Genomic DNA, 20941 nt, shown 5'->3' with positions numbered 1-20941 from the left:
ACACCATCAGCTCCCCTGGGTCTCAGACCTTTGGACTCAATCTGGAATCAAACCATTGTCTCTTCTGGATCTTCTGCTTTGCTGACTCACCCTGCAGATCCTGGGGCTTGCTGGCTTCTGTATCTGTGTATAACAAATCAATCTCTCTCTCCAGAGCTTCAAATGGACACAGGATAAGTGTATATCCTGTTGGCTGGTTCTGCTTCTCTGGAGACCCCTGACTAATACAGACCTTGGTACCAGGAATGATTCCAGGTGAACAGAATTTTATTTTATTTTTCTTTTAGGCCCCACCTGTAGCAAATGGAAGTTCCCAGGCTAGGGGAGTTCCAGCTGCTGGCCTATGCCAGAGCCACAGCCACGTGGAATTCCAGCCTTGTCTGCGACCTACACCACAGGTCAGGGCGATGCCAGGTCCTTAACCCACTGACCAAGGCCAGGGACTGAACCTGAATCCTTTTGGACAATGTCAGGTTCTTAACCCACCGAGCCACAACGGGAACTCCATAGGTGAACAGAATTTTAAAGATGAGTTTTCTGAATTGGTCTGGGGTTTCTGGAACTGGCAATCTAATAGGTCTCTATTTACTACTGATAAAAACAGCCTGATTTTCCCTGGCAATAGAGATATGCAAAATTATGGAGACTCCTAAGCACAGACCTAGGTAACCATGTATATGAGTCTTTCGAACATTTTAGTCAAAATCACAAGTCTAATGAGATTGGCTGGTTGCTCTTAACAGTATTGGACAAAGTGGGGAAAGAAAAGTATGGGCTCAGAGATTCAGATTCCCAAGGTCAAGTGCCCCATGAATGACCGAAAAACTTCCATATTTGCCCTGAAGGAGACCCTTAGCTCCCGTCGCCTCCCGATTGCTGAAAATGGGACCTGCAGTCTCATCTTGTGATCAGCTGAATTACAACATGAGCTGAGCTCCCAGCCTCCTTCCTGGGGGGTCTACTGCTAAAGAGGGGACATGGACTGGGAAGGAATGGGATCCTGAACATTGGACGGGGGATGTGCGGGAAGACCCTGGTGGAGCTGGCACCATCAAACTGTAAATTCTGGGAGTTCCCATGGCGGCTCAGCGGAAATGAATCTGACTAGTTTCCATGAGGAAGCAGGTTCGATCCCTGGCCTCGCTCAGTGGGTTAAGGATCTGATATTGCCATGAGCTGTGGTGTAGTTGCAGATGCCACTTGGATCTGGCGTTGCTGTGGCGGTGGTGTAGGCCAGCGGCTACGGCTCTGATTCAACCCCTAGCCCCCTCCATATGCTGCAGACACAGCCCTAAAAAGCAAAAAAAAAAAAAAAAAAAAACCAAAAAAACCAACCCTGAATTCTGATGAGTCTTCTCTGCCAGTGGCAGCCGTCCATCTGTTCCCCAATAGAAGTGGCCTCTCCATCCCTGTCTGAGGGCGTTAACCCCGTGTTACCTGAGGAAAGGGTATGGGCCTCCCCTGAGGCAGCTGACAAGCAGGACAATGCAGGTTCCCCTCAGGGCCCACCCACCTCCCTCCCCTCTTTGCTTCTAGACCCATCACTGCACTCGAGTTCCAGCAGCCCCCCAAGGTGAGGTACGAAGTGTGACCCACAAGGAGGCATGCTACCGCTACCCTCCGAGTTTTCTAATCCATGCAGCTAGAAATCTGGGCAACGTGGGTGGGATGGGCACTAAGGGTGGGTGGTGATCGGGGAAGAACATAAAGTGGGTCAGGCAGCCTTTAGAGCTGTGGGATCAAGGCCGCATCTATTGCTATGGAATTACTAAGCAGGGATCTGGCCTCTACCATTGTGTCTTGGGGAGGGAGCGAGGGCTCTCACAGTGCATTTCGTTGGGTGGCTGACCGGTGGACCAAAAGGAGATCCATGGTGAGTGGACTAGAATTGCTGGACCCCCTGTGGTTTCATGTAGAGAAGGGGATTCAATGACTCAGGGAGGTTGGACTGTCACAGTAGGTTTGTCATTTGAAAGCTATTCAGTCACCCTGGGAAGGTGAAGACACGCCTTTCACCACGAGTATAAGAAATACGTTTGTGAAGAACATTCCCAGTTCTTCTCTGTGGGCCAGAGCTCACTGTGGGAGCAGTGGTCACAGAATTGGGAAACCTAACCAAAACGACAGTAATTGGATCCGGGCTGGGGCCAAGTGGCGACACTGCAACCCCACAGGAGCACGTGGTCACTGTGATGGACAGCAGGGCCTAAGCAGCCATCAGAATAGCCTGGCTCCCGCACTCTGGTGCTGGCCAGCTGATCGTGGCGTTTCTAGAAGTGAAGAAGTAGGAAGCCTACTCATTCTTACTTGTTCTGTGTAAGCAGGAAACTTCTGGGTTGAGTGACCAAAGGTCTAACTTGAGTCATCAAAACAGAAAGTCATGATACTGCAACCAATTTTCAGACTTGAGCCACTTTATAGACTCGGAACCCCATGAATGAAGGGGAATAAAGGGGAGGCCAGTTCTCTTGCATGCTGCCAACGAGATTTATTATTAATCATTCTTCCTTAAAGGTACCTAAGGGGAAGTAATTTGTTTTTTTCTGATTTAGACACTTACTTTGGATATAGATTTGCCTTCCCTGTATCCCAAAAATCCCATCCATGTACTTGCAGAATGCACTAAACGCCATCATGCTATTCCACACAGCATTGCTTCTAATCAAGGAACTCATTCCACAGCAAATTCAGTGCAACGGTGGGCCCACAGCCATGAAATTCTCTGGGGTTACCATGTTTCCCACCATCTTGAAGAAGCTGCTTGTTAGAGAGGTGGGATGGCCTTTTGACTCAGTTACAGTGCCAGTTATGTGGCAATACCTTCAGGGCTGTATATGCCCTGAATCAGGATCCAAAATATGGTACTGTTTCTCTGACAGCCAGGATGCACGGGTCCAGGGATCAAGAAGGAGAAATGGGAGGGCACTACTCATTAATACCCCTAGTGACCCACTAGCAAAATTTTCACTTCTTGTTCCCACAAACTTATGTTCTGCTGGGTTAGCATCTTAGATACAAAGGGATGAATGTTTCCACCAGGAGATACAATTCCATTGAACTGGAAGTTAAGACCAAAGTTGCCTGTTCACTTTGGGCTCCTCGTGCCTCTGTGGCCTCACAGGCAAAGAAGTTGCTGTGCAGACTGACATGATGGATGTCCACTGCCAAGGAGAAATTAGACTTCTCCAATGGAGGCAAGAAGGAGCATGTCTGGAATCCAGATCACTTAGGGCGTCTCTCAGTAATACCATGTCCTGGGATTAAGGTCAACAGAGAATTACAACAACCCCATCCAGGCAGGACTAATGGCCCTCAGGAATGAAGCTTTGGGTCGGTCCCCCCACCAGGTAAAGAAGCACAACCAGCTGAGCTGTTTGCTGAAGGCAAAGGGAATACGGGATGGGTAGTGGAAGAAGATGGTAATGAATACCAGCTATGACCATCTGACCAGTTACACGAATGAGGACTCGTCAAGAGCTGAGTAATTGTCAAGAATATTTCCTCATTGTGTTATGTTGATATATGTGTGTGTGTGTACACATGTATGTATTATACAGAATTTTTGCTTTATTCCCTCTCTTATCACTTTGTCATGTAACAAACAATATAAAATGTATTGACTTTATATCACAGTATTTAAATATTGTTAAATTCGTCTCACAGTATTTCAGTTACCAAGGAGAAGGGTAAACTTCACTACCACTCAAGGACCTTACCTTCTCTTCAGGGGAAGGGGTTAGTGCATTTTTGGTTATACACAAGCTGGATTATGACCTTGTTACTGTCTTCGTTTGGGGATTATGTATGATTTAAGGAGATGTGCATGGCTGCCAAGTTGAAGAGGGATAAGCTTGTGATAGTTTAACCTGATGGGCTACAGGGTACCCAGATACTTGGCCAAACATTACTCTAGGCGTGTCCGTAGGGTTTCTGCGGATGCGATTAACATTTTTTTTTAGGGTTGCACCAGAGGCACATGGAAATTCCCAGGGTAGATGTTGAATCGGAGCTGTAGCTGCTGGCCTATGCCACAGCCACAGCAATGCCAGGTCTAAGCCGAGTCTGCAACATATATATACCACAGCTCATGGCAACGTTGGATCCTTAACCCATTAAGCAAGACCAGGGATCAAACCTGCGTCCTCGTGGATACTAGTCAGGTTCATTACCTCTGAGCCATGACGGCAACTCGGAGATTAACATTTAAATCAGTACTGAGTAAAGCAGACTGCCTTCCTCAATGTGGGTGGGCCTCATTTAATCAGTTGAAGCCTGGCTAGAACTAAGGCTGACCCTCCCCTGAGTAACAGAGCATCCCCTGCCAGACAGCCTTCAAACTGACACATTGTCTGTTCCTGCTCAAAAGCGGCTTCCAGCCTTTGGACTTGAACTAGGACATCAGCCTAGCTGCCCTTGAACTAGTGCAGCTTTTGGACTTGCCAGCCTCCACAATCACACGAGCCAATTCCTCATCTTTCTGTTTCCTCTGTCTCTGGAGAGGCTGGCCTCATGCAGGGGTGAGATGGGAGGAGAGGAGGGCATAGAGGGACAGGCATGTGAGGGGCAGATGGTTGAGGGCACCAACAGGGGGGTGGGAAGGGAGAAAACAAGAGTTTCCAAAGATGATCTCTGCCCATTTCTCTCTGTGGATCCAAGGACAGAGATTCACACATAAAAGCCCACGTTGGTATGTCAGGCAAAGTCGGGAACCCTAACACTTTCCCAAAAGAGCCTGGCAAGTGCGTTAAAGTTGCCAGTCACCCCTGGCATTTGCTGCAGGATCGTATCAGCCTGCTGGGGTGTGTGCCCCAAACCAGGTCCTCCTGTGTCTCGTCGAAAGACCTCCCAGGCCCACTAGGAGCTCCCCGGCAGCGCAATCCAGATCTGGCTCTCACCTCGTAGGATGGTGACATTGCGCAGGATTTCCCCATGCTGCGTGTCCACAGCCTTCATCTCCTCCACGATCATGGACAGGTTGCGGACGTTGAAGTCCAGCCGGGCGCTGAGCAGGCCGAAGCGCTCACGGAGCAGATCGGTGGTGGCCAGCATGAGGGAGACGGACTTGTTCAGGTAGTAGAGCTCCTCGGCGTGGGTGTGGAAGCCCAGCGTGCAGGAGAGCCGCACGTCATCCAGGTACTTGAGCATGCTGTACACGTGGCTGTCCGTGGCATTGATGTTGGTGAAGATGGTACCGATCTCGATCTCGTGGGAAGCCATGCGGCCTTCGAGCGTCTCAAATCTCTCCACCGTGCGGTTCTGGGCATAGCGGGTGTGGTACTGCAAGTCGTGCATGTTCTCCTCGTGATCATCCAGGAAGGAGGAGATGTTATCCAGCTGTAGCTGCAAGCCCATGACCTGCAGCACCAGGTCGTGCATGCTCTCGGCATTCTGGCTGATGCGCTGGGACGACACCCCCAGGGTTGCCTGGATGTTCTTGACGGCTTCTCCCGTCTTGGCTGAGGTGGTGCGCAGGCTGCTGAAGAGCCGCGTGTAGTTCTGCCAGTCGGTGACCATCTTCTGAAGGGTCAGGGTCTCCTCGTCCGTCTTCCGCCGGATCCCATGGATCCACTCAGAAGTCTGCCCCACGGTGAAATTGATCTGGTGCATTGCAGCCTTGACATCGTAGCACTCCTGGGTGAGGTCCTTCAGAGAGAGGTCCAGGCTGGCTGTGGTGGTCTGCCAACCTTTCACCTGGGCCAGGAAGAGCCCCAGAGACTGGTTGACCTGGTGGATGGAGAAAGAACAACTGCCCATCTCCTGGGAGATCTGTCCGCTGGTGGTGGAGAGCAGCTCCTGGGTCTGGGAGGCCTGGTCCAGCTGGACCTCTTGAGCCAGAAGCATCTTCTGAATTCCCTCCAGCTCCTCCTGCAGTTTTCTGATCTCTTGCCCCAACTGCCCAGCCTCATAGCAGAAAGAGCAGTTGTTTGGAGCTTTCAGATCTTCAGGAGAAAGGGACAACATTGTGAATTGCTGAAGGATCACAGGACAAAGCTGGTTTCTTCAAAGTTAATATTTCAGAGCATAATAAATTAGCAAGTGGCTTTCCTATCCCTCTTCCTTCCCTAAGACCTGCTATGAAATCCTTTTTGTCATTTTTTTTTAAATTTTAAATTTTTTTTTTTTTCTGGTCTTTTTGTCTTTCTAGGGCCGCACCCGCGGCACATGGAGGTTCCCAGACTAGGGGTCGAATCAGAGCTGTAGCCGCTGGCCTACACCACAGACACAGCAACGCCAGGTCCGAGCTGCATCTGCGACCTACACCACAGCTCACGGCAACCCACTGAGCAAGGCCAGGGATCGAACCTGAAGCCTCATGGTTCCTAGTCGAATTCATTAACCACTGAGCCACAACAGGAACTCCTATGAAATACTTTTTGGAAAAGGCTTACATCTCCATGAAATCGTAGATTTCCCAGGTATCTTTAGTCTGACTTGGAGGATTTATGACATTTTCTCCATCTCATCATCAAATGCTAGAGAATATATTTCTTCATAACTTTTCTCATTGACATTTGATTTTAAAAATCATCTCCCAGTATTTATATATTTGTTATCTTATTTGATTCTCTCACAAGCCTGTGGAGAAGAGGGTACAGGGATTTTCCTGCCTGTGAGGGATAAGAAACGAGGCCCAGGAAGTGACTTGCCCAGTGACACCCAGCTCATGAGTGGCAGAACAGGATTTTCTCTTCCCACCAAGCAGGCCACCTCTGAACCCTTCTACTGTGGCTCCTGTCTCATTCTCAGAACACGAATGCCCTTGTCAAAGCAGGATATCAGGAGATCGGCAGTGATGAGGAAAGGGCCGACTTGTCAAGAGCATTTGGAAGGTCTCAAGAATAATTTCAGACATGTGAAGATATTTGGAGAGTGGATGGCCTTCGGCTTTTTTCTCCACCTGGAAGCTCTGGTTAGCTCTGTAGCACACACACCTCCCATCTCCAGCCCCATTCCTGGGCATATCCTGGGGTAACAGCCCTTGTTGGATGGATGGTTCTCCAGCTGCTCAGGGAGGCAGGGAGCTGTGGTGGTCCTTCCCTTGTGCCTAGAAGTCAGGTGAAGGCTGCCCTGCTCTAGGCACTGTAGTCTGGGGGGACCTTCACCCCACCCCGAGTACTACTGGCCTTCCATTGTGATCATTAGCACATCTGGACCCTGGACACTTACCCAGCCCTTGGAGATTTTCCTGCATAGACACAAGCTTCTTGTCATAAATGGCCTGGGCCAAGGAGATGTCTTCTGAGAGGGAGTCCACTTTCCTGAAAACTGCAGGGGGAACACAGATGAGAAACTGAGGCGGGAGGTGTCTTAGATCAGAGAAACAGCAGTTGTTTGCCAAGAAGGTATATTTATCAGCCCCTCTACAGCCAAAACCACTCATTCATCTTCTATGGGGCTTCTCAATGGTGGTAATGGGAGATATTTCTTATAGCCAGAGTGGGTCCTACATCTATTAAAAGCATATATATATATATATATGTATGTATCTATCTGTATATCTATAGACATAGATGTAATATCTTTATATATCTCCTTTAAGTGTATGTGTGTGGGTATATATTATATATTATAATGTATAAATATAAATTATATATATGTATATATTTTATATTTATATAAGTTCCATCTCCTTCAGATTTTAAAACTAGGACTTGGAGTTCCCGTCGTGGTGCAGTGGTTAATGAATCCGACTAGGAACCATGAGGTTGCGGGTTCGGTCCCTGCCCTTGCTCAGTGGGTTAACGATCCGGCGTTGCCGTGAGCTGTGGTGTAGGTTGTAGACGCGGCTCGGATCCCGCGTTGCTGTGGCTCTGGCATAGGCCGGTGGCTACAGCTCCGATTGGAACCCTGGCCTGGGAACCTTCATATGCCGCGGGCGCGGCCCAAGAAATAGCAACAACAACAACAATGAAAAGACAAAAGACAAAAAAAAAATAAATAAATAAAACTAGGACTTGACTGCAGGATAGAATAGGGGAAAATAAAACAGAAATATAAAAGAAAATAAAAACTATTCCTAATCCTACCACTTAGATATGATGGCCATTAACACTGTTGTGTATCTCTTATAATCTTATTTATTTCTATCATTATATAACTACATAGATATATACTTTTTTAGAAGACAACAATAGAAAATTATGATGTTCTGAAAATCTAGTCTGTTTTCTTTTTATTTTGCTTAATTGGTATCATGTCATGGACATTTTTCCACTGAGGTTTTAAATTCCTTTAAAATCATTGCTTTTGATGTCTGTATCACACTCTATAAAAATGATTCAGCAATTATATAAAAATCTCCTAGGAGTTGCCATCATCATGCAGTGAAAACAACCCAACTAGTATCCATGAGGTTGCAGACTCGATCCCTGGCCTCACTCAGTGGGTTAAGGATCTGGCATTGCCATGAGCTGTGGTGTAGGTCACAGACGCAGCTCTGATCTGGTGTGGCTGTGGCTGTGGCGTAGGCCGGCAGATGTAGCTCCAATTCAATGCCTAGCCTGGGAACCTCCATATGCCACTGGTATGGTCCAAAAAGCAAAAAACAAACATACAGAAAAATCTTCTATTGTTGGGAACTCTTAAGGCACCTCCCCTTTTGAGTCTACAAATGACATGTGATATGTAAATATGAGTAATGCTTGATCCTAGAAATAATCCCTATATATGATGGTTGTGTGTCTATATGGTTATTCTCTTAGTATAAATTCCTAGCAGTAGAATGAATGGGTCAAAGTGTCTTAACATTTTTGAAGTCCTTGATACATGTCAGCAGACTCCCCCTAGGAAAAGTTATACCAGTTTACATGGCATAGGCAGCCTCATTCTCTACTAAGGGGTCAGTGCTGGCACATCTGGGCAGCTACAGGGCCCCTGGCTTCCTCCAACAGGTGCATGGCTGGGCCTGGTAGTGAGAGGAGGGCATAAATTGGACGGAGAGTTTAAAGATGTTTCCTACAGACCCTATGAGGGTCTGTAAGGGAGGGGATGGAATTAGCCCCACCAAGAGAGTTGGATAATACAACCTCTAGTCCAGATTTGCCTCAAGTTTATTGGGTGACTTCGAGCAAGCCAATCTTTCAGACTTTCATCCAATCTCTAAGATGAAAGTATGAAGCTAGGTGACTTCTAAGGTTCTCATTAGCTCCAAAATTGTATGATTCCAAATTTTTTGGAATCTCTGGGCTCTGATGAACACTGTCCATCTCATAACTGTCATGATTTAATTAGTCACAGTGACATCTTGAGAGACCCTGGGACCAATTACACCCTGTTGTACTAGATTAGCACTTAATAATTTATGGTATTTATTATTTCATTGAGTTTCCCACCAATTAAGATCTCCTGTATAGATGGTGGAACAGCGGTGCCGAGAGAATGAATGGCTTGATTCCTATTCTAATGCCTTATAAAGTCTACCTCTAAGCCAACATCCAAGATTTCACGCATACCTTGTTTATTTCTTCATTGCACATTCCATAATTTGTAACTATAAATAAATTTGGCTCTTTTCCTTACTTTGTAGACCTTATTCTTCTCATCCTTTCAAAATTGTGTTTTATAAGTTATGGTATATACTAAAGAGTGCACATACATAATTTATTTTTTAAAAAGATTTACTTTGAAGATATAAGCCTATCCATTTTTTAATTTTCTAATATTTAATGATAAAAACTCTCAAAAAGAATAATCAATAATTTCTTATACTGTAAATATCCAGGTATCTACTGCCTAGATTCTATAATTAACATTTTGCTATATTTTATTGAACATTTGTCCATTCCATTTTATTATCTTTTTATCCATCTATCAATTCACCTAATTTTTTCCTTTTTTTTTTTTTTTTGCTTTCTTTTTTTTTTTCTTTTTCTGCTTTTTAGGGTCACAGGTATGGCATATGGAAGCTCCCAGGCTCGGGGTCAAATTGGAGCTGCAGCTGCTGGCCTACACCACAGCCACAGCAATGCTGGGTCCAAGCCAGGTCCATGACCTATACCGTAGCTCAAGGCAATGGCAGATCCTTAACCCACTGAGCAAAGCATGGGATTGAACGTGTATCCTCATGAATATTAGTCGGGTTCTTAACCTGCTGAGCTATAGAGCCACTGCTTTTGATGGTGAAATGTAATGCATTCATCTCAATGATCCCAATACCCGGCACAGAGTAGGTGCATGGCTTGTGTTGAATTTAATTAACACCTTCAGGATTGTTGGAAGATAGCCAGAGTGTCTGTTCCAATCACTAAAACGCTAGCCTCTTGCCTTCAAGCCAAGAAAGGCAGTTCCTAAATATCTCTAATGGGGGTGGGGGGTGGCACAAGTGCAGAGTTGGCACCAAGAGGGAGGCATCCCCCGTGCCTCCCTTACTCACCCGAGGCCCAGACTTTATCAGTAACACCCAGTCCATTGGAGCAAATAAACCTACTGGCTTTCTTTAATAAAGTTTTTTGTTTTTTTGTTTTTTTGTCTTTCATCTTTTTAGGGCCGCACTCGTGGTATATAGAGGTCCCCAGGCTAGGGGTTAAATCGGAGCTGTAGCTGCCGGCCTACACCACAGCCACAGCCACGCCAGATCCGAGCTGCATCTAAGACCTACACCACAGCTCATGGCAATGCCAGATCCTTAACCCACTGAGTGAGGCCAGGGATCGAACTCGCAACCTCATGATTCCTAGTCGGATTCATTAACCACTGAGCCATGACGGGAACTCCTTGTTTTCACTTTTAAACATAAACTGTTGGCATCCAGAAAGCAGAAGTTATCTGAGCCTGGCGTATGCTGTCGCCTGGTCAGCCACTAGAGTCATACAAACTGTTGAGTGTATGAGAACCACCGAACTTCAGATCCCTGGCCTCATCAGCAGGACTCTGACGTAGGAGGCCTAGGTGAGACCCAGCAATTTGCATTTTAACAAATCCTGGGGGTGACGCTGATGCACGTATATATCCAAACTCTCTTTAAGCCACACAAAGACCACTGAAAAGGCATAGACATTGTCCAGTCCGGTGATCTCCACCCTGGATGTACCCTAGAATTATCTAAAGAGCAGCTTAAATACTGAATTAATTCCACTATCCTGGGTGAGGCCCAGGCATCAGTATTTTTATTTTTTTATTTTTTGTCTTTTGTCTTTTTAGGGCTGCGCCCATGGCATATGAAGGTTCCCCAGGCAAGGGGTCAAATGGGAGCCGTAGCTGCCGGCCTAAGCCACAGCCATAGCAATGCAGGATCCAAGCTGCGTCTGCAACCTATATTACAGCTCACAGCAATGCCAGATCCCCAACCCACTGGGCAAGGCCAGGGATCGAACCTGCGTCCTCATGGATGCTAGTCAGATTCATTTCCACTGAGCCACGAGGGGAATTTCCAGTATTTTTTTTATAGCTCCAGTATTTTTTTATGATTCTAAGATGGGGATGAAAATGAGAACCACCTCCTAGTCCTAGCCTCATTAACCAGAAGGAAAACAGAGGTCCTAAGAGGGGAAGTGCCTTGCTCGAGGCCACACAGCTCATTGTGGACCAGGAATTAGGAGCTAGCCTTTGCAACCTGTACCAGGCATTAGGCTTCCCAGCCTAAAAGATGCTGGTTCTGGGCCCCGAGCCACAGAGATCAGGGTTTGTCTTTGTAGGGGGTGTTGGTGGTGGAGGGGCCCCCGTGGAAAACTCCCCTGTGGCCCTGTGGAGGGGGGAGGGGTTGTAGAGAGGCCTGGACTAGTCCAATGCTGCTCTCTGCACTCACCCAGAGAGGCCAGCACGGCCACGGCCACCAGGAGCAAGGCCAGGAAGAGGTAAAGAATCCGCACAGATGTGTGCAAAGACAGGTTCCTCTGGCAGCGGCTGCAGCGGGGCCCCGGCCGGCCTGTGGGGGGACAAAAGGAGGCCAGCAGTGGGGGCTGTGGCTGAAGGGTCAGTTCCGTGCTTCTGCTTTGGGCTATCTCATCACATTTTTTTAATGGTTATTTTTTTCTATTATAGTTGGTTTACAGTGTTCTGTCAATATCTCATCACATTTTGAATCAGCCTCAGGAAGGGAGCTGGTTCAATCCTCAACTCTACTCATCTCACTGTCTCCTCTCAAAGTCCTAGAACTTTCATTTTTATTTATTTTTTTCTTTTTAGGGCTCCACTTGTGGCATATGGAAGTTCCCAGGCTAGGGGTTAAATTGGAGCTGCAGCTGCCAGTCTATACCACAGCCACAGCAATGCCAGATCCGAGCCACATCTTTGACCTAGGCCGAAGCTTGTGGCAGCACTGGGTCCTTAACCCACTGGTTGAGGCCAAGGATCGAACCCACATCCTCATGGATACTGGTCAGGTTCTTAACCCGCTGAGCCACAATGGGAACTCCCCTAGAGCTTTTAGGAATAGTTGAGACCAGAGTCAGGGTCTTCAAAGAACACCCCTCCCAATGCCATCATTCTCCCCCCAAAACAAGCCATCATTCCCCCTCTATGGCATGGTCATTCAGCCCACGGCGTGGGAAACACCTCTTCCTGAAATGTCAGCCTTACTCATGATCCACAATACAGGGCCACCAGCCTTGTTTCACCAGCGGGTGAACAACTCCTCCCCGTTGGCCTAGGACTTTCCCAGATTTTTGCACCAAAAGTCTCCTGTTACAGGAACGCCTCAGTATAGGGCCAACCGCAATGGTTCGTCAAGACTATCTCAGTTTTAAAACTGAAAGTCCCACACCCCGGGAAAACCCTCAGTCCTGCGCCAACCAGAAGATTGGTCATCAGTCCCCAGATTTTGTAGGTAACTAGCATTTCTCCTGGTAACCAAATGGATAGTTCCAGTCCACCAGCTGGTCCCTGGTAGAGAGGAAGGAGAGGAGCAGAGGTGTTCTTGGCTATTCTGGAGGGTGGCCAATGCCCAGCAGGAAATCAGTCATGTTCTAGGTGTGAAATTCCTAAGGTGGCACATTATGGGTACCAGAATGTAAAAACAAAAACCCTGATACCTGTCCACACCCCAGACCAAAAGAGACGAGAATTAATGAGGGTCGGTCTCAAGCATCCCTGGGTGATTACAATGCATGGCCAAGGTTGAGAGCAGCTGCTTTAAACTACACTAAAACCCACCAAGGACCCCTACTCCAGGTAATAGGAGGCACTCTATTATTCAGGGGGCCCTGGTTGCTCAGATCAACCACATGCAAGCTGGTCCTTGGGCCTGAGAAGGACGGGCCCCCTGGGTAGCATAGCAGGAAGGGGACAGTTGTGGACCAGCTGGAAGACAGGCCTGAGGGGAGATGGCAGAGGTCCCTGAGGGGTCTCAGGAAGAGCCCTGGAAACAGACATCAGATGTGTCCAACTTTGACTTCAACCCAGACTGCATAACCCAGGTCCATGCAACTCTGCCCTTTAACTCTCCCGTGAGCATTGGGGAAGGGACAGCCAGGACTTTGAAGCCATGGGGACAGACAAGCCTCTCCCCAGCCTGGTTTCAGCCCCAGGAGGAGATCAGAGGAGGGTCCCCAAGCCCTTACCCTCCTGCGTGCATGGGAAGGATGGCATGTCCTCATCGTCACCAGCCAGCTCCTCTTCTGTAACACACAACGCATCTCCGTCGCCGGCAGCCGACCTCACTGCGATGAAGCCAGGGGTGTCAGACCCAGGCGGGGTCCCGGAGCCACACCCACCCCTTCTGCAGCTGCTCCATCCATTCACAGGTTCACAGTCCCCAATCCCGGCACCCACCCCCGCCCCCGGGTCCAAGTCAGCCCACCTGTGCTCCAGGTGACCTGAGGGCAAGCAGGTGGAGGTCAAAATCGAGTGGCTGAGGAACTGGGCTATCCCAGCGCCTCTGGGGGAGGAAAGGTTATGATCTTAGCAAACTTGGTGAAGACACACAGGCCAGTCCCTCTGCCTACTCCATCCACACCGACCTCAGACCCCTGAGGCGGAGTAAGAAGAGATAGACCTTGCCTGGTCTGGCCCAGCAGCCCTCCATTCCCTGACACGTGGTAACTGGAGCATGATCCCGCGTCTTCAGGGACAAGGATGAACCTGGCCCTAGCACAGTCTGCACCAAGACTCTGTGTCTAGCCCAGCTGGGGGGCTTGGGAGAGGAGGAATGGGTGGTGTGAGGCTGTGAGATGGGCCTGCCGTGTAGCACAGGGAACTCTTTTCAACATCCGCCAATAAACCCTAATGGAAAAGAATCTGAAAAACAATATATATGTATATATGCATAGTGTATGTATGTGTGTGTGTGTGTGTGTGTGTGTACACATATGAATTACTTTACACCATAAACACAACATTGTTTTTTGTTTGTTAGTTTTTTTTTTTTTTTTTGTCTTTTTAGAGCTGCACTCGCAGCATATGGAAGTTCCTGGGCTAAGGGTCAAAGAGGAGGTGTAGCTGCCAGCCTACACCACAGCCACAGCCACAGCCACGCCAGATCCAAGCTGTGTCTGTGAACTACACCACAGCTCAGGGCAACGCCAGATCCTTAACCCACTGAGCGAGGCCAGGGATCAAACCTGCATCCTCATGGACCCTAATTGGGTTTGTTCCTGCTGAGCCACGACGGGAACTCCAGTATCACGTTGTAAATCAACTCTCCTTTAACAACAGCCCCAAAGAACATTACTTACTAGCACCCAGGCTATGTGATGAAGCTAAGATCTGAACTCAGAAGTCTTTCCCACCACACCCACTACCTCCTTAGAGTCATGAGCAAAGGCTCTACAAATGCTAGGAATCTTTGCTCCTGGGACTGCAAGGCAATGGGATAGACACAAGGGGGGCCAGGCCCAGGGCTGGGCTTGGGATGGAGTCTCAGGGGCTCTGGCAACGACCTGGAAGCAGCCTCATTGCCCAAATGTTGTGCCATGGTGACCAGCATCATCAACACGGGAGTCAAGAGGAAGAGTTTCTGGGCAAGGAACGCTCGGTAGGTGAGGGCAGCCCTGCATGGCTCAGTAGGAGACACACTGTGGGCGACGCCAAATTAGAGACACCGCCATCATGGCCATGAATGCCCTCTGCCTGTTCTCCAGGTCACGGCTTCCGTGTCACTTCCTAGCTGTCCTCCAGCTCCCAGACCGGAGTGAGTTCTTGCTGGTTACATACGTTCCCACGTGCTCTGTATTTTCCCTTTGCGGAACGCGGTATACCTTTTACTATTTATCCAGCAGCTCCCTTCCCCAGTGTTGAAGCTCTGTAGGCGCAGCTGTCGCCACCCTGTTCTCTACTTCATCCAAAGCCTTCTTTCTGCATGGGGGTTGGCACAGGGAAAACTCCACAAACACAACTTCGAATGAATCTCTGAATGATTTGGGGTGATGCTTCCTGGTAGCAGGTCTATACCTGCATGTGGAATTGGGGTGGGGGCTGGTCCAGAGACCAAGGTCAGCCTCCCCCCCCTTAGAGATTCTGAGTTAATCTGGGGGGAGGACGGAAACATGAGCTCTGATATGCTATCCCACTTGATCCCCACAATTAACTGGAGAGATAGCCAGGGTGAGAAATTATTCTCCCGATTTTACAGATCAGGAAAATGAGTTGGAGGAGGAGGGTTCACTTTTAACGCCCCGCTAAAGTCACAGAGACAGCAAGGAGCCAAGCCTCCCGGATTTCCTGGTTGTGTTTCCTCTCCACAGTAACAGACGCCAGGTAGTCTCTCTCACAGAGTTAGTGTGCCCTCATGTGTGTACATCTGTGTGTACATAAGCATGTGTGTGTGTGCATATGCGTGTGTGTGCATGGGTATGCATGAGCATGCACGCATGTGCGTGTGTGTGCTTTGGAAGAGGGCAGGTGAGGTGGCAGGAGGAAGGCTGATAATGATGGGTACCCTTTATATGCACCCTAATAAGTCAACCTCTTCAGCCCTGCTCCGTGTCTCTGACTGCTACCCTATCATCAATCTGCCAACAGCTTAAGAGGATAACTTGGCCTGGGATGTTACCAGGACCACCATCCCTTTCCCATAAACTAGTACCCGAGATGAGGCAGTGCCCTCTGGGCTGTTTGACCAAAACCTCACCCATGCCCTCGCGCTCTCAGATGATCTCATTCAGCCAGAACCCCGCTGCAGGCTGTCAGACTGACAGCAGCCTTGGGGGCCCCTCTGGGAGGTGCTCCTTCCATTTCTCAGAGCAGAAGCGCCTTCTAGACCTTCCTGCCCATGTTTCTCATTTCTCTCCACCCCTGGTGGTGCTTTTCTGCCCTCCCTAGTGACAAGGCCTCCTCCCTGTTCTGGCTCCTGGGCCAATTTCATCACTTTGCTGTTTATAGCCTTTGCAGGGAATCTGGGAAGACTTAAACAAGACTGACACTGACCTTCGGCCAACAACCCCTCAGAGCACACAGCTCTGTCATAACTGTGCTCTCCCATCAAGAGCCCCCAAGTTGGCAGTCATTAGCAAGTGGGGGTTCATAGAGGCCCCACAGTAGTTTGCAGAGCCACCCACAGGAAGGGAAATGACGGCCATTACAATCTCAGCTCTCTTTAGATGGGCGAGGGGAGTGGGGGGTGGTTCACAAGCGTTTGGCCCTATTTGCTCTGCTGACATCTCAGCTGCATAACCCACAGCCCTCCCCTGGCCCCGAGGAGCTCTCCCTTACTAATCCCGCGAACTTCCTGTTGATGAGCACTGAGCTCCAGACCCTGGGGACCCCTAATTTACCTAGGTCTGGAATGCTCCAGCAATGTTCCATTTAAGCCTTGCTCATTTGAATGAAAACATAATTTAAAGCATTTGTGAGGCTTTGGTAAGCCAAGCCCTTTGCAAGCACAGGCTCATTATATGCACATTACACCAAGACCAAGCCAATCAAGAGTGGATGCAGAAAGATACCTAAAGAATTGAGAAGAGCTTGGCTCAAGGACATGGGCACTAAGGTTGATTAGAAGAAGACTGATGAGTCAAGAATCTGTCCTGTCCCCTTGCAGGGCCAAGTGGCGTCTGCAGAGACAGGAGAAGAATTCCCCCCATCTCTCACGTGGCTTCTCCTCACACCTTCTGGGGCCATCTGACAGTGATGGGTGCCCTAGGTTTCCCGAGTTTTCAGAGAGAGCCAATAGGAAGGGATCTTCTAAGTCACAGAGCTCTCTTGTCAGATGACAAAGGCTCTGTCCAATAGGTTAAGTGATCTGTCAGCGCTACTACTTAGATCTATTCAGGTCTACTTAGCCCTTCGTAAATGCCCATGGCTCTGAAATAAGATGCGAAGACAGCCTGAAGAGTTACACACAGACCAGCCACAGAGCTTGGAGAAGCCTCGTCCATCCAGGCCGACCTCTGTTTACAAGTCTGGCCTGCCAGCAGTACGTCATCAACTTGAGGTCAGGAAATCTTCCCTCAGCCTCTTTCGGCATGGGGCTGAGCCCACAGTGGGTATTCAGAAAAGATGGCTTTCCTGACCTTTTGAGAAGGCCTATACCCTTAGTTAATTGTTAAATTCTGCCCTTAAAAAAATTTAAGTAAAAGAATTAAGAGCTCAGTTTTACTTAAAAAAAAAAAAGATGAATAACTTAAATATGGTTTATTCTTCAAGTTCTCCATGGCTAGGAAGTCGTGGGGAGTTTTGATGCATCGAGGAGGCAAAGGCTTAAAGCATCCGGTACTTAAAATTAACCTACAGGGAGGGGCCTAATGTTTGAATTAAAAAGGAATTAAAGGAGGGGTGGGTTGGGATAGTGCGGCAAAATTTAGAATTTGCTCCCCCTCCCTTTCTCAGAGCTGGAACAAGGGATATGATTTTCTTCTGCTAAAGCTCAAAGACCTCCCATGGAAGATTTTTTGGGTTTTTTTTTTTTTTTGCAGAGGGTGGCTATTTTTTTTCCCCATCCGTGTCCCAGTTAATCATCTTAGAATACCACCAGCATCTTTATGGCCATCTAAAATCAGGCCCTGGTTGTTTCCTGTGTCATATGTTAAACCGTCCATGAAATTAAGGACTTCCTGACATGCTCAAAACTGAGAGGCACCTGAGTGTCAAACATTACAGGCTGCCAGATGCCTGGAATGGTTGAACATGTCACTACAGGTGGCTAAAAAGAGGCCACCTTACCAAGAAGGCAGAAACGGCCTCTGCTGGCTTCCTTTTTTTTTAATTCCTTTTTTCATTTAGCAGCTTCCAGGTGAAGGCTACTATGCAGGAGACTTGGGAAAGGACACTGACAAGACAGGGTAATGCCTGGACCCAGACGTGTTGGGGAAAGCTCGTCTCTCAGGACAGACTTGGGTGGGACAGCCTGCTGCTCCAGGTAACAACCATTTAAGACTCTGGTCAGTTTCAGCCTCCCCGGTCCCAGAGGTCCCAACGGCTTGGAACTGTCATGAGAGAGCATCCTGAGCCCTTGCAATAAAGAAGCCTGGGAGTTTCCGTGGCGGCTCAGCGGTAACGAACCCGACTAGGATCCACGAAGATGCGGGTTTGATCCCTGGCCCGGCTCAGTGAGTTAGGGATCTGGCATTGCTGTGACCTGTGGTATAGGTTGCAGATGTGGCTCGGATCCCACGTTGCTGTGGCTGCGGCAGCTGATTCGATCCCCTAGCCCGGGAACTTCCATATGCTATGGGTGTGGCCCTAAAGAGAAAAAAAAAAAAAAAAAAAAAAAAAACTGGCCCAAGAGTGACCTACCAAAGGCACAGCCAGGCCCCACTCTTTCACTAGCGATCTGTACCCAAATTGCAGGCAGTGAGCTTAAAAAACAATCAAAAGTCAGCCTTCAAAGACCATGCTGCTACATAAAGGAGTAGCAACTACAGGGGATTTGAAAGAGCCTCTGTCTCTCTCATACCTACAGTCATTTTTTCAAGCTCAAATGTCAGAAGGACAACCACAAGGGAACTCTCCATTTGTTTTTTTCCAAGCCTCTGCTCCCACAGAGCCCATCATAGAAAGTGTGATTGAAGGTGCCTGTGTGGGCACGGGGCTGGGCCCAACTGCTGCTGGCTGTGCTGGGGTTACTTCTCCCTCTGGAGGTAGGAAATAGCCCGGACCTGTGAACCATCTGCTAACTCAACCACGGTCCCTGACTCGGGCTCGGTTTTGGTTGACAGAAAACGTGGAGTTGCTTCACTCTTTGAGCCTCTCTGGGACCGCAAACTTCCATCAGAGTCAGCAGGGGAGAGACTCGAGGAACTGAAGAAGAGGTCTTTCTTTGGGAACTTCAAGGAACATATTTTGATGATTATCTTCTACAGAGTTCACAAAGTGGGTTTTCAAAACAGCCAATTGGGGCAGTAAAAATAAAGATTTTAGAGTCTTCTCAAGAGCCAATGCTATATTTAAAGTTGCAGAAGAGCTGTAGTTTAAGGTTGGAGAATGCTATAATTAAGGTTGCAAAATTGGTTTCATTAGAAACCCTTCTGCCACAACCCCCTTCCCCTAGGCTTCCGCTGAGATACATCTATATTCAGAGGGAGACTGGTCTGGCCCCCTCTGCTCTAAGGATCTGATCCTTCTCTTTCAGATTCTCCCGCTCTACAGAGTAGCATGCATGATCTGCCTCCTTGGGACTCTCACCTCCTTCCTGCTCCTTCTTTCCTAAAATCCATGTTCCGTGCTCTGGGACAGGCATCTCCTACCCCCTGGCCACCTCTGCCTGCATCCTCAGAGCCAGCCCACAGCTCCCACCCTCTGCTACCTTCCAGGGTTCCTGGAACCACCGAGGTTGTGGGCAAAGTCCCTCTTTATCCTAAAGGACTTTCCTTCCCTTTCTTGCCCTCAGAGTTCTAACTGGGGCATCTTGGCACCTGGGTGGCACAAGTCCCCATCAGGCAGGATTTCCCGTGACTTGCACACATTTGGCCTTCTGACCCACCCAACGCCAGTAGCAATCTCTGGGTATTGGTGACAACTCCACACACCAACCCATATTGGCGGGTTCCACATCCACCAATTCAATCAACTGCTGTAGAAAATATTTGAAAAAAAAAATTCCAGGAAGTTTCAAAAAGCAAAAACTTGAACTTGCTGACTGACCAGCAACAATTAACACAGCATTTACATTGGATTTGCAACTATTAACATAGCATTTACAGTGTATTAGGTATAATAAGTCATGGAGAGGTGATTTAAAGTATGCAAGAAATGTTTTGGTTTTTTTCGGATATTTACTGGGGAGTGGAATTTCTGGGTCATAAGGTAGTTCTTGCTTTAGTTTTTTGAGGAAACTCCACACTATTTTCCATAGGGGCTGCACCAATTTACATTTCCACCATGTACTCCTTTGTTATTTGTTATTTGTTATGTGTGTTCTTTTTGATGATAGCCAAACTTCAAATGAGTGTTCCTTTTCCTTTCTTTCTTTCTTTCTTTTTTTTTGTCTTTTGTCTTTTTAGGGCCGCACCCATGGCATGTGGAGGTTCCCAGGCTTGGGGTCTAATCAGACCTGTTGCCACCTGCCTATGCCAGAGCCATAGCAACTCCAGATCCGAGCCGTGTCTGTAACCTACACCACAGCTCACGGCAATGCCGGATCCTTAACCCACTGAGCGAGGCCAGGGATCGAACCTGCAACCTCATGGTTCCTAGTTGGATTCATTTCCGCTGGACCACGACGGGAACTCTGAGTGTTCCTTTTCATTCAGCAATCCTCCTTCTAGGAGTTTTTTTCTAAGGGGATACTGATATGACTAGGCAAAGAGATGTTTAAAGAGTAGGCCTGCATGCTTTGACAAACTCGAGGGAAAATGTAAATACCTTAGATGTCAGTCAATACGGGATTGCTTAAATTCTTGTAAAGCCCTATTATGGTATATTACACAGCCATTAAAAAGAATGCAGGTTGGGAGTTCCCACTGTGGCTAAGTGGATTAAGAACCTGACTAGCATCCCTGAGGATGTGGGTTCAATCCCTGGCCTTGCTCAGTAAGTTAAGGATCCAGCAGTGCTGTGGCTGTGGTGTAGGCTGGCAGCTGGAGCTCCTATTTGACCCCTAGCTTGGGAACTTCATATGTTTCAGGTGTGG

At 48.2% G+C, this 20941-nt stretch overlaps 1 protein-coding gene across 1 annotated transcript in view; it reads right to left on the bottom strand.

Annotated features, from left to right (window-relative positions):
* SCARA3 (scavenger receptor class A member 3) overlaps positions 1 to 20941 on the bottom strand; it is a 35772-nt gene that overhangs the window by 7812 nt on the left and 7019 nt on the right. The window contains exons 2-5 of the mRNA XM_003359041.4: positions 13497 to 13595; positions 11744 to 11863; positions 7168 to 7266; positions 4896 to 5939 (exon numbers count right to left, since the gene is read on the bottom strand). Coding sequence (XP_003359089.1) covers positions 4896 to 5939; positions 7168 to 7266; positions 11744 to 11863; positions 13497 to 13595 — 1362 coding nt within the window. The remainder of the gene's footprint in view (positions 1 to 4895; positions 5940 to 7167; positions 7267 to 11743; positions 11864 to 13496; positions 13596 to 20941) is intronic.

The sequence above is a fragment of the Sus scrofa genome, chromosome 14, assembly GCF_000003025.6.
Source record: "Sus scrofa isolate TJ Tabasco breed Duroc chromosome 14, Sscrofa11.1, whole genome shotgun sequence".
Lineage (NCBI taxonomy): Eukaryota > Metazoa > Chordata > Mammalia > Artiodactyla > Suidae > Sus > Sus scrofa.
The sequence above is the reverse complement of the archived record's forward strand: the minus strand, read 5'-3'. Positions and strand labels throughout refer to the sequence as shown.